The sequence below is a fragment of the Thamnophis elegans genome, chromosome 1, assembly GCF_009769535.1.
Source record: "Thamnophis elegans isolate rThaEle1 chromosome 1, rThaEle1.pri, whole genome shotgun sequence".
NCBI classification, from domain to species: Eukaryota; Metazoa; Chordata; class Lepidosauria; order Squamata; family Colubridae; genus Thamnophis; species Thamnophis elegans.
In genome coordinates this window covers 54492460-54505732 of record NC_045541.1, presented here as the reverse complement: position 1 = coordinate 54505732, position 13273 = coordinate 54492460, and the positions used below count along the sequence as shown (strand labels likewise).

Below are 13273 nucleotides of genomic sequence, written 5' to 3'. Positions count from 1 at the left end.
AAATTAGATGTTCCAGCTCATTCACATTCAGTTCATTCGTTCAATTTCATATTTAATGAAAGAAGCAGCAAGGGCAGAGAAAATACCTGGCCAGGATTAAGTGTAACCACGTGGGCTCGTGCTTTTTTGAATAGCGGATATTGCCTCAGACTTGGATTAATCACATTGACTTTGCTGAATATACTAGATTCTTCATAGGGAATTCTGGTAGGATAAAGTAGCCTGGAGTCTTCAGGTGGGTACAGATGCCACCTTTTCCTGGAAAAAGATAATGGAAACTTGCATCATAAAGTTCTATACCCGTGATGGCGAACCTATGGCATGTGTGCTGGAAGTGGCATGCAGAGTCATCTTTCCGGGTATGCGAGCTGTTGTCTGTTGCTCTTCCAGGATTGGGTGCACATGTACGCTGGCCAGCTGGTCTTCACACGCGAGGGAGTGCCGGAAACCGAAAGGTGTGCCTGGGAGCTGCTCTTCCAGTTTCTGGCGCTCCCGCACAGACACACACACACTCCTGTTTCAGCATTCGGTGCTGAAAAGGTTTGCCAACACTGTTCTATACGAACGATACAAGTGTAAATAGGTAAATTCTGCCTAAATTCACACATCATTATAAGCCATAGATTGCATATCTGTTAACATTCCCAGGAAAATGAGACACAAGTAGATGAGCTAATTCTACTGTATTTTAAGGCTACATTAACAGAATCTTGCAAGTGTGAAAGTACAAACCTCCAAACATCACTTTTAATTGATCCACTGGATCGGATCCTTCCTAATTTCTTTCTCTGACCCTTAATACCAAAGGCACCTTAGGCTTATATACTGCCCCACAGACATTTAACAGCACTATCTGGTTGGTTTACAATGTAGAAGCATTATTTGCATATTGCCCCCCATAATATGGACCCTCATTTTACTGACCTCAGAAGGATGAAGGCTGAGTCAACCTTAAGCCCCATCAGAATCAAACCCTAGGCTGTGAGCAGAGTTTGCCTATTCTACTGCCCTTTAATCACTGCGCTGGGGGGCAATTCCCTCTCTTGTCTGATTGTTTTCTAGAGAGCATCTCTTCCCCTCTTTCCCCAAGATCTTGCACATGTTCCATTATAACATTTGTTTTTTTGTGACAAAAATCACAAGAGGTGTGTTCACATAGCAAGCTACAGCAAACTAAACACACTACTACTTAGCATAAAGCGAACAGCCTTTTTGGTTAAAATTTGAACCCAGATCTAGAAAAAGTACATATCGCATAAGTACTATAAATCCATTTTTTTAATAACCTGTTCTCTCTAGATGTGTTGTCTAGCTACTCTCCCTAGCATGACAAATGATCATGGTGACTTAAATCCAACATTTCTGAAGGACTCCAAAGTGAGGAAGTCTGCAGAAAACAGCTATGGACATTGTAGAGTTTTTCAGTTCAGATTATAAATTTGGACTGAATGTTTTTGGAGAATATTGCAAAGAAAAACAATACAACAAATTTCAGTCAGTTGTTATTGAATTTTTATTCTGATAAATCAGCTTTGTATAGAATAGAATACTACTCTTCAGACTGGTAACATTCTCTGTGTATTGTTACTTATTCTGCAATTTATGCCACATAAATAGTTAGGTCTTATTATTTTTCTATTTATGTATCAATCCCAGCTTGAATACCTTTAACACATTACAAAGTATTGTATAATCATTTGCATTTCCTGTAATTTGGAATGGGACAAAAGATCTATCCATTTTTCCTGAGGATTGTTCTGCAAGAAACAGGGACCATATTTTAGCTAAAAGAGACAAGATGTCCAAAATTGTAATTGTCAGATAAGTATTTCCTGTAAATGACCAAGATGCCTAGCCCCATTCCTCAAATTGTTAAGAGTTTAATGGGCTATTTGAAAAGAAGAGAAGCTTTACTTCTATTCTGATGGACAAGCACATAGAGTTTCTCTTTGGGCTGGAAGATATCGGCATGATCAGATAGCAGGATCCTATAGGCTGCAGAGTCCACGTGTTTTTGCATTTACTATCCTTACCTTTAGCACCCTTAGTTAAAGCTTCAGATTGCAAAACTGTAAAAGAGTTCTGTCTGATAGACCTTGAAGAATAGCACTTATCAGAATTAGGCTCAAGAGACCATCTAACTTTGTAAAGATCAACTTCCTATATTCCGCTCCATGTTTAGATGAAAACAAGTTCCTTTACATCTAGTGAGACTTCAGTCGAGGTATACCTAGTCAAGTAAAACATCCAACTGTTTTTGAAGACCTTGGGATACTGGCTACAATCCTATCTTCAAGCTGAAATGCTAAAGCAGAAAAGGATTGTATAGACAAGGAAGTTTGTGATGTAGTCCTTCTCTGTGCTTTCCAGTATAAAGACACTTTGTTTTGGTATTTTGGTATTCTATATGCACTGAATAGCTTAGATTTCTGAAAACAAGCCTTTGTATTCCTCCAGTTGCTCCCTGTGATTAACTGTTCTCTTATGTAGTCTAGGTCAAAAGTGCTTTCTTTCTTTCAACTCCAAGCCCAACTATCTACAGATAACCCAAGCCCTGTTTTACACAAGTGTAAAGTAAAAGAAAAAGGGCTGTAAGAATCTCTCCTATATTTATAGTCCTCTATTCAACATTGCCTTGTCTGCAAATATTTCCTCTCTATATTATATTAAAGTTACTCTTTTGGTTTACTTTGCTCAATAAATCCTTTCAGCTTTCTCCTCATTGTGGATTCACTGCATTCACACTCACAAACCTGCCCACGTTTTAATGTGGCAAAACACAAGTTTTCTAAATGGTTTGTGGGTATGTATGCCATAATGCTGCATTTTCAGTTTGCAAGCCAGAGCAAAACAAGCACATAAACGAGTTTTATAAATCATAACACAGAGAGCAAATTTATAAGAGAAGACACAAGGGAGGGATGTTCCCAAATATTTATTAAAGCCAAAAGGTTTTGTGGAATGGGTAGTTAAATGGTAAACAACATCCAACACATTAAAAGTAAAGTTGTGCACTTTGAAAGAAATCTCAACTTCACAGATCATTGGCAGAGTCTCAATTGGCAATGAAGTAAGAAAGAAATCTTAGTAGAAATTTCAGTTGAAAGAAAGTCTGTGCACACCAATAAAGAAAATGATTTGGAATGTAATTTCTAATATTGCTATGGAATGCTGCATTACATTTCTAGTCAACCTTTAAAAAAAAATCAAAGTGGAAAATGCTCAGAAAAAGGAAAATCTGAATAACCTAAAATGAGAATGTCTGCCCTAAAAATAAAATAATACAAGGATACAATCTTCCATATTCCTGTTGGTCAACGGAAATTATCCAAATTATTCAGTGCTACATATTGCCAATATCCATATCAATCTTCACAATTCTTCTTGGGGCAACAGTCCCGTCCCCTCCAAAGTGACATGATTGGGACTAAAACTGAATGTAATTTAAAATAAATGTTTGAAATAGGATTGCTCCCTATGTGTTTAATATGTTTCTCTTTTTTGACTTATAAATGGCAAGTCAGCAGCAAAATTTGGTGGGTTTCTCAGCCATGCTGGAGCCTGAGGTTGTGTAACCCCTGAGAAAAAGGAAAGCCAAGGAAAAGGAATGATCACAATGAAAAAATAAAGTTCATTAGATTGTATAATGAGGACTCGGACTGTTTCGGAGCAATATGCAAATAATGCTTTTACATTGTAAACCGGCCAGAGAGTGCTGTAAAGTGGTACGGGGTAGTACATACAGCTAAACACTATTCCTATGGTGCCCCACTTTTAAATGCTCAACTCTGCTTGTCATTGGCTGGCACAGCCTATCTGCATAGCCTGTCTTAACTTTCAATGCATGAAACCCCTGTGAATGGATTCAGTGTGGCCTAATCAGAAGGGAACTAGAAAAACGCAGCAGCATTATTCCCAGCATCAGTACATTTTTAAAGAATAAGTTGTATACTAGAAAGGAATACATAGTATATATTTGTGTGTGTGGAGAAGAGAGAGAGGGAGGGAGGGAGGGAGAGGGAGGGAGGGAAGGGGAGGGTGGGAGAGAGAGAGAGAAAGCGAAAGAGAGAACATACCTATACATAAGCATACTGTAACTACTTGTCTCAAAAGTAGTAAGATTTTTATATGGACATTAATGTAATGATTTAATTACTGTATTTTTCGGAGTATAAGACACACCAGAGCATAAGACACAACAAGGTTTTGAAGAGGCTTTTTTTTAAAAAAAAAGTAGGTAGGTAGATAGAGAGAGAGAGAGGGAGAGAAAGAGAGAGAAATACAGTAGGTAGGTAGGGAGAGAGAGTAGGTAGGTAGGTAGCTAGGTAGGTACGTAGATAAAGGGAGAGAGAGAAAGGGAGAGAGAAATAGAGAGAGAGAGAAATACAGTAGGTAGAGAGAGTAGGTAGGTAGATAAAGGGGGGAAGAGAAATAGAGATAGATAAATACAGTAGATAGGGAGAGAGTGAGAGTATAGGTAGGTAGAGAGATAGAGAAATAGAAAGAGATAGAGAGAGAAAAATACAGTAGATAGGGAGAGAGAGTAGGTAGGTAGGTAGATAAAGGGGGGAGAGAAATAGAGATAGATAAATACAGTAGATAGGGAGAGAGTGAGAGTATAGGTAGGTAGAGAGATAGAGAAATAGAAAGAGATAGAGAGAGAAATACAGTAGATAGGGAGAGAGAGAGTAGGTAGGTAGATAGAGGGAGAGAGAGAAATACAATAGGTAAGTAAGGAGAGAGAAAGAGTAGGTAGGTAGGTAGGTAGGTAGATGTTTCCAAGTGTATTTATCCATGCGCTGGAGAAGGAAATCACTGACAATCTGCAGCACCTAAGACTTTGTTTCTGCTGCCCAGCATTTGATCAATGTAATTCTCATCAATCAGTTAAAGAGCTTTGCAAAGGGAAAAAAGTTTTTGCACTCTGCAAACCTCCCAAAAATGGCATGTTTTTCGCAAAAACAGGGCAATTTTTTCAAAAAAAAAGAGAGGCATGAATAGCCTTGGGGAGGGGCTGCGGAGTGCTTCGGGGAGGGGGGCAAAAATGAGCAAAAACAGCCTGTTTTCCACGAAAACAAGCATGATTTTTGTCAAAAAAATTCCATGCATAGCCTTATGGAGGCTTATAGAGTGCTGCTGGGGGATGGGGGGGGGAACGACAAAAAAAGCCCGTTTATTGCTCATTTCTGCCCTCCCCAGCCCCCAGGAGTTCTCTGAAAGCCTCCATAAAGGGTATGCACAGCCATTTTGGTGAATCTTATACTCTGAAAAATACGGTAACACTGATACCAATTTTCTCATTTAAAAATATTTTTTCTTTCTTAATAATGAACCTAGGCACTTTGTACCATGAAAAAGCTCTGCACATCAGAGCAGTTTAAAAGTAAAAACAAAACAAAAGATCAGGAATCCCTCTATCAGAGTGGTAAAGAGAACAAGTGTCTATTCCTTCTTACCTGCCTTGCACCTGCAACACCAAGTTGCAACCATAGGAATCCAAATGACAGGGTGTGTTTGCTTCAGTGGAGCCAATCCACAAAGTGCTCTCCTTTCCATTTCTTCCAGGAAATCCAAAATCAGACCATCTAATGTCCTGTTGTAAAGGTAATATAATAAAACCTTGATTTTACAAAATCACATTTAGCAGACTTCAGCTACAATGGACAAAAGTTTGGCTTGGACATCATCTAATGCATATTCTATAGCAATCCAGACAATCAATATAGTTAACATCATTAGAGCTGTGTGGCACAGTGGTTAGAATGCAGTACTGCAGGTTACTTCTGCTGACTGCTGGCTGCCAGCAGTTCAGTAGTTCATTTCTCACTGACTCAGAGGTCGATAAAATGAGGACCCAGATTGTTCGGGGCAATATGCTGATTCTGTAAACTGCTTAGAGAGGGCTGTAAAGCACTGTGAAGCAGTATATAAGTCTATGCGCAATTACTATGGTGGTACTTGTGTTGTAACATTACAATACATGTTTGACTGTTCTAATATTGTTCTCGGGCACGTGTGTGGGTGGGTATCATGGATAATAGATGTAGCACAATTTAAATTTCATCCCTTTTGTACATATGTGATATTAAAATCTATATAAAAGTGGTGGGATTTGGATCATGATGTAACATATGTTATCTTCCTGTTTTTAATCTCTCCCTCCTTAGGTACTGTTGAATGTGAGTGGCTGAGGATACCTATAGTCAAGGTTCATTCAGAAAAGTTCTTTAAAGATAGTTAAGAACCCTCCAGGTACAAAGCATGTGAAATGAAGAATCAACCCAGGTGCTTGTAGTCCACTATAATTATTTTACTTGGATAAACTTGGAAAAAAGGTTCTACCACTAGTTTTTTTCAAATTACCTCTTCTTTCACTTTATAACATATCAGTATACATCTTTTGCTAAATGTACAGCAAATCTAAGAAATATTATTCTATAATGTTGTTTGTTTGGGGGAATTAATAGTGGCATATGTCCAGAATCTCCTGAAATTAATTTTGAAAAATGAAAGGAAACCAATAAGGAAAAAGTCATTCCAATTTGCTAAGTGTATCAACACCAATTTCTTCAACCATAAGGACATCATTAATGCCATCTATTCTTGGTTAGCTCTGTAGTTGTGATTAATTATTAGCTGTATACAAATCAACAACAACTTCGTAACTTTTCTCTTAATTTCTTTTTGTTTTTTTGTTTTTTAAAAAAAGTTTTTATTTTTAAACAAACATAGACAAACAAGACATATAACATAAAAACATCTTCCATTATGTACAGTGTGTCAATTGTTTACAAGATTTTTGTGCATCCTCTCAATAATCATCACTTAAACTTTATATAAAGTCACAAAGTCAATCAGATATATTTATATACATTATTATTATAGTGCTTCATTTATTTGACTTTCACTATTATTTCTTCATTTTAAACCAGGTATTCTAAATATGGGTTTATTTATGTTATCATAATTCATTACATCATCTTCAATATATTCAATAGTAAAGTATTTTTATATCCTATTTAAAATCATTCTATTATTTTTGTATTGGTAATATTCTCTAATAATTTTCAATTCCATGTTTTTTAAAAATCTAACCACAGATAAAATAAATCCCATATCCTATAAAATTGTTTATCTTCTTGTTCTCTAATTTCATGTCAACTGACTCATTTCAGCACATTCCATTATTCATATCATCAATCTAATATATATGTATACAATTATTATAATTATTAAACATTCATTACATCCTTTTTATGTGAAGCATGCTATTTTTGAGATATAAAATATGTCAAATGTTCATAAGAATTAGTGTTTCCAAGCCTCCAGCCTCTAGGTGGCAGTGTTACTTCTTTTTCTTCTGCTTTTACCCTTCTCTTTGTTCCGAACTTGAGAGAAAAAAATGTTTAAAAAGTAAAATCCACCAGAACATTGCAAAAAGAGATTCTTGCTCCACAGATACAAAAAGTGAGGAAAAATAGAAGGAGGAAAAAAGAGACCAGTCGAATTTAAAAAGTAAGAGGCATTTGTAAGAATTCCATCCAATAAAAGAAAACGAAGTTGGGGAAAGAAAGATAACACTTTAATTTTAATACAGGCTTAATCTGCCGCTTGCTCTCTTCTGTCTTCAATTTTAATTTTGCTCGGGACTTCCTGGGGGCGTGGCCTGTTGCCGAGGAGGGCTCCACCGAGCTCCTCAGAGATCTGGTTTGTATATCTAATTAAGATCATAGATAGCACCCCTTTTTGGCTAAGAAAGGGGCAGGGAGGATAGCTCCGTAGGCTAGGGTCTATTCGTAAGCCACAGCCTTTTTTCTTTTTTGGCTGTGGAAAGAGATTAGATCCAGCCGAAGCGGAGCGTTTATCTCCAGCCATTTCTTCTCAGCTGCCCTTTTTTTTTTTGGCAGCCCCAGACAGGCTAGCCCCCCCCAGGACAAAATAAAGTTTTCTCAAGCTAGAATTGATACGGGCGGGTCCCACCCCTGTGAGATTTATGCTTTCATTACTATCGTAAATACCAGCACCATTCGTCTTAGAGACTTCTTTGTCTAAACAGACCTTAAAATGGTGATTTCTCTCCGTGGATGATTGATGTACTCAGCCGGTGTTATCTTCTTGCAGACCGCTCCTTAACAAAATAAACTCTTCTTCTTTGGAAATAGAGGGGAGCGAAGCTCTGCTTACTTGCTTATCTATTATGCCACCCAAGTCAAAGAAGCGTCTTGCTACAAATGTGTTTAAAGAATGTAAAGAATCTTTATTGGAAACACAGCCTTTGTCTCCTACGCCCTCTACTGGAGAAGTTTTAACACAGGAATATCTCTTTAAAATCTTTAATGCCTTTAAGCAAGAACTTAAGGAATTTGTATTGCAACTTTATGATGATCTAAAATCTAAAGTTAATCAAATGAAGGCGAATACGTTTGCAGCCGTGTCTGCCCTGTCAGATTACTCTGCTGAAATAGAGAACAAATTGGAAAGTCTGGAGAAGGCTAATTTTAATTTGACTACCAATATTCAAATTTTACAAGAAAAAATTAGAAATAACGAAGAACAGCTTATGATGCTAAATTTTGATAGGAAGGCATTTTCAATAAGAGTCAGAGGATTCCGTGAAAAGGAACAAGAGAATTTGAAACAGACCTTTGCTGAAGCCTTCAGCCATGCGCTGGGAAGCCCGGGACTTAACTTTGATTGGCAGATTCGGAAAATCTATCGCCAGAACTCATTGATAGCGGAACAGCGACAGCTCCCGAGGGACATAATTATACATTTCTCTACAAAAGAATCTAGAAACGCGATTGTGCAAAAGTTTTATAATAACAGTCTCCGAGTTGATGACCAAGACGTGATTGTCTTCAAAGATATACCTTTCCACATGTTGAAAGCAAGAAGGGAATATACTTTTTTAACTAAAGAGCTTAGGAGTCAACAGATTCGATACAGATGGGAGGCCCCTGCCGGCATCACGGTTACATTTGAGAATCAAAGATTTCGTCTTAACTCTGTTTCGGAGGCTCAAGATTTCTATTCTAGGATTCTGAAGGCGGGACTTCCTGACGCGCTTGGAAGAGAGGAGAGACAAGCGGAAGGAGAAAGCAAACGGCTGGCCATGCGGCTGCAAGATGGAGGGGGCAGCCCCTCCTCCCTCGGAGAAGCAGAAGAACGCAGATCGAGAATTTAGATACTTCAAAAGACTTCCTAAAGTTGAGGACTGAATGGGGGTTTGAGACCTCTCTCCGGTAGAAAAAGTGGACTAATTTTTATCAGAAGGGAAAGCTGGGTGAAACTACTTTGAGCTAGATTCTAAAGTAACGTTAGCATAAATTTGATAGTGGTTAAAAGAATGCGGAATGATCTATGTTGTTTAAACTTTGTTAGATGGGACTATTTCAAAATAGAAGGTTAATTGACTCTTGCTGAAAGTATTATTTGAATATGATCCATGCTATTTAACTTTTATTTGAAGGGAAAGTTGGTTGTAATAGTTCTGAGTTACTCTTCAAATAAACGTTAGTATAAATTTGATAGTGGTAAATACTAGACAAGCAAGAGATGAGGGTAAAATGCATGTGGAATGAACTACGTTATTTGTGGTAAATATCAGACAAGCAAGGGAAGAGGGCAAAATTTACGTTGTTTAAAGCTTATTAGAACAGGAAGCCGCTTGGGATTATTTTAAGATAACTGTAAAAAGAATGCGGAATGATTTATGTTGTTTAAACTTTGTTAGAAGCGACTACCTTAAAATAGAAGGTTAACTGATTCTTGCTGAAAGTATTATTGGAATATGTGGAATGATTCATGCTACAAATCGCTCTGAGTTATATTTTAAACAAATGGTAGTATAAATTTGATAGTGGTAAATATCAGACAAGTGGGGGATGAGGGTAAAATACATGTGGAATGAACTAAGTTATTTAAATCCTATTAGAAGGGGAAGTCGGTTGGAATTATCTTAAGATAGAAATTGATTCCTGTGTAAAGTAATATCTGATCTACGCTGCTTAACTTTACTAAGAAGGGGAAATCTGGTTAGATTATTTTGAATTACTGTTTGAAAAAGGGGTAAAGAAAGATCATTTACGCTGTTTAAATTTTACTAGAAGGGAAAGTTTGATTACTTGTCTGTAAAGTTATATTTGAATATATGGCATGAATCACGCTGCTTAAATCTTATTGGAAGGGATCATGAGGTTTAGGAAGGGAACGGGAGAGCCTACAGAAGGTCGGGGTAAATAGCAAAGAAGTAAGAGATGAGAATAAAATATAGATAGAATGATTTATACTATTTAAGCATAGATAAAGATGGGGGGCTGAGATCAACACAAAGAGTGGTTTCTTTTTTTCTTTTTTCTCTTTTCTCTTTTCTTTTTTTCCTTTTTTTTTTTCTTTCTCTGCTTTTCTTTCTTTTTTTTTTTTTTTGATATATTACTTTTATTTTTTTAATTCATATGTATACAAGATATTTTAGATAGAAGGTAGTGCCAGGTGTGGGCCCTGGGAAGTCGGGAGGATTAGGGATGGGGATTGTGGGGGGTGGGGTGGGGGGGTCTTAACATAGTCTTAATAAGAACAAGAATGTATTTATATACGGTGGTCCCCTTTTTTTTTATTATTATTATTATTATTATTATTATTTTCCTTGGTTCATTTTACTTTTATCAGATCAAACAACATTCGAATAAAGGCATACACCAAGGAGGGAGGTAGAGGGAAGGAAGAGGGAGGAGTAAGGAAGGAGTAAGGGGAATGTAAGGAGTAATGTAAGGAGGGTGTCTGGGGAGTAAGGGGGGAAGGAAGGTTTGAGGGGAAAGGGAAGTAGGAGGGGAGTGTTAGAGGGAGAAAGGAAAGTTGGAGGGGGTAGATGGGGTGTATGGAGGATGCAAGGGTTAGGTGGGGTTGTGAATGATGAGTTGTGTTTCCTTTTTACTTGTTCGTTTTATTCCCTTTTTTCTTTTTCTTTTTTTTCTTTTCTTATAGTAAATACCCTGTATATAAATGATTGCAAATGGAATGTGAAAATTGAATAAAATATTTTATAATAATATAGGAAAAAAAAAAAAAAATTTAATTTTGCTCTAAGTCTTTTTGGGTATTCTCTTTTCCAATAGTAATTTTTTTCTTACCATTTTGACGCACTCTTTCTCCTGCTCTGCTTCCGTTGCAGGGGGCTGTCCCAACCTTGTGCAGCCTCAATGGCTGCTTCTCTTGTAGCTGGAAAAAAGAACTTCTCCTGGATCAATCAGGGGCTTTGCGATGCACCTGAGATCAGCAGGACGTGCCCTTCTCTATCACCATCTCTATGGGACGGTTTAGGTCCAAAAAGGAACATCCAGCAGCAGAGATATCAACAGCTATCCTGGAGCCCCAAGATTGCACGTCGTGTTATAGCGACATCAGCCCCGCCTCCCTCTTAATTTCTTTTTGGAATGTTGTCAAACATGATGGCTTATACACCACAACTGCATTCCACACAAGGAAGTATGCAGCAAATATAACAGTAGATAATACTGAGTCTTTGGTATATTTTGCTTTTTGTAGTTTCTACAGCATTTTGATTTCTTCATGACATTTATTTCTCTTCCAAAAAAGAATGCATTGAAGGTGGAAGAAGGAAGAAAAAAGTGAAGATTGTTCTTTCATGAAATGATAATTCTTGTGGCCTTTGGTTTTCTGTTTTGTAGAAAACAAAATGGCCTGTGAAAACAAGATCTGTTTCTTCAGAGAATGGCCCAGATTCCAGAAATACTTTTTCTTCCAGGGCTTAACCTTTTAATACTGCTTCACATTCAATACTATATAGATTTTATGGTATTAGCAAAGGACTTTCTTCAGTATGAAGCACTATATCTACATATGCATGGCATATGATATATAAAACCCTACTATTCCTCCTAAATTCTTTCTCTTAGCTTTCTTCCTCCAGCTTCAGAGATAAACCTTTGCAACATTTAATGTATCCTGATTTTCTATAAAGCAGTTTTAACTTATAAGATTGTATCTATTTTTCTGAGACTCCACACTGGAGAACCACGCAGGTAAATGCTAAGCTGCCCACTAATGAGGTAACAGCAGGATATTTATTACTTGATCTACAAGAAAGAAATACAAAAGACTATTGCAAACATTTGTCAGAAGCTTCAAGAAACCTCAAAGGAAAAATTGCTCTTCCAGCTTTCCACAGCCATAAAATTTTAAATCCAATACAAGTATTTCGGGATAAAGTTAACGGTAATAACCATCTTCACACTTTAATCTCACACCTAACTGGTTTCTGCGTTCTGTTGAAACTTGAGAACAAAGAGAAAGAACATAATCAATATTAGATTAAAAAAGAAAAAAAAAACAATTTTTAAAAAAGTATAACAGCTTCAATAAATATCTGACAGATTATGGGAAAAATAGTTTTTATCCCATGAACTGAAAAGGAATTGGTAAGTACTGAAATTCTGGCACAATGGGTTGCATTCTCTTTTCTTGCAAGAAAAAAGATCAGCAGCTGAAACAAATGCAGTTTGTAAGTATCCCAACCATAACAGATGGCACATTACTTCTGAATTACATTTATTTTGCTTACCACTTACAACAGAGCTAATATACCCATATGTCACTTTAAGAGCTCTCATTTCTATTTAAGCTGTACACATTTATCTTGCCTTTGATTTATCGGTCAGAAGTTTGTAATGTGATATCAAGTTAACAACAAAAACAACAACAAAAATTCTGGATGACATGAGATATTGTTTGCCCGTTAAAATAATAGAATCATTACCTTAAGCCACATAACTGTAAATGATAAACAGTGCAATCTAAGTTTCAAACAACTTCTAAATGGCTCAATTAATTATGATGAACAAAAAAATAGGTAAAATGGCCTTCTTGTACCCTTCAAGTCACCTTAGAAAAACACATAAATAAAAACTAGATGCAGAGCAGCAGATCAGTATGAAAATTTAGAATAGACAAGTTACCAGTGGAAGCAAATTTCTCAGCTAATTTAATGGCATTAATAATACTCAGTATCTCAACCAGATTTTTTTTTAAAAAGCTTGCTCATGTTGTGACCAAATCAGATTACAACATACAGGCATTTTTAAAACATGCTTTTGCTACATGGGAGAAAAGAGGAACAGGAAATGTTTCACTCCTGTTGCCATTCTGTCTGTTGTTCTCTTGGTTGTTGTCATTGTTCAGTCATTCAGTTGCTTTGACTCTTCATGTTATCTTGCCAGTGCTGCCTATCAACAGTCTCTTTTCTGAATGTTTGATA

General features: G+C 36.8%; 1 protein-coding gene across 2 annotated transcripts in view; it reads right to left on the bottom strand.

The window, feature by feature from the left end:
- The window catches only part of HSPBAP1 (HSPB1 associated protein 1), a 95789-nt gene that overhangs the window by 19409 nt on the left and 63107 nt on the right, over positions 1–13273 (bottom strand). For both annotated transcript variants that reach the window (XM_032216040.1, XM_032216049.1), the window contains 2 exons: positions 5457–5593; positions 87–258 (listed from right to left, as the gene is read on the bottom strand). In XM_032216040.1, coding sequence (XP_032071931.1) covers positions 87–258; positions 5457–5593 — 309 coding nt within the window. The remainder of the gene's footprint in view (positions 1–86; positions 259–5456; positions 5594–13273) is intronic.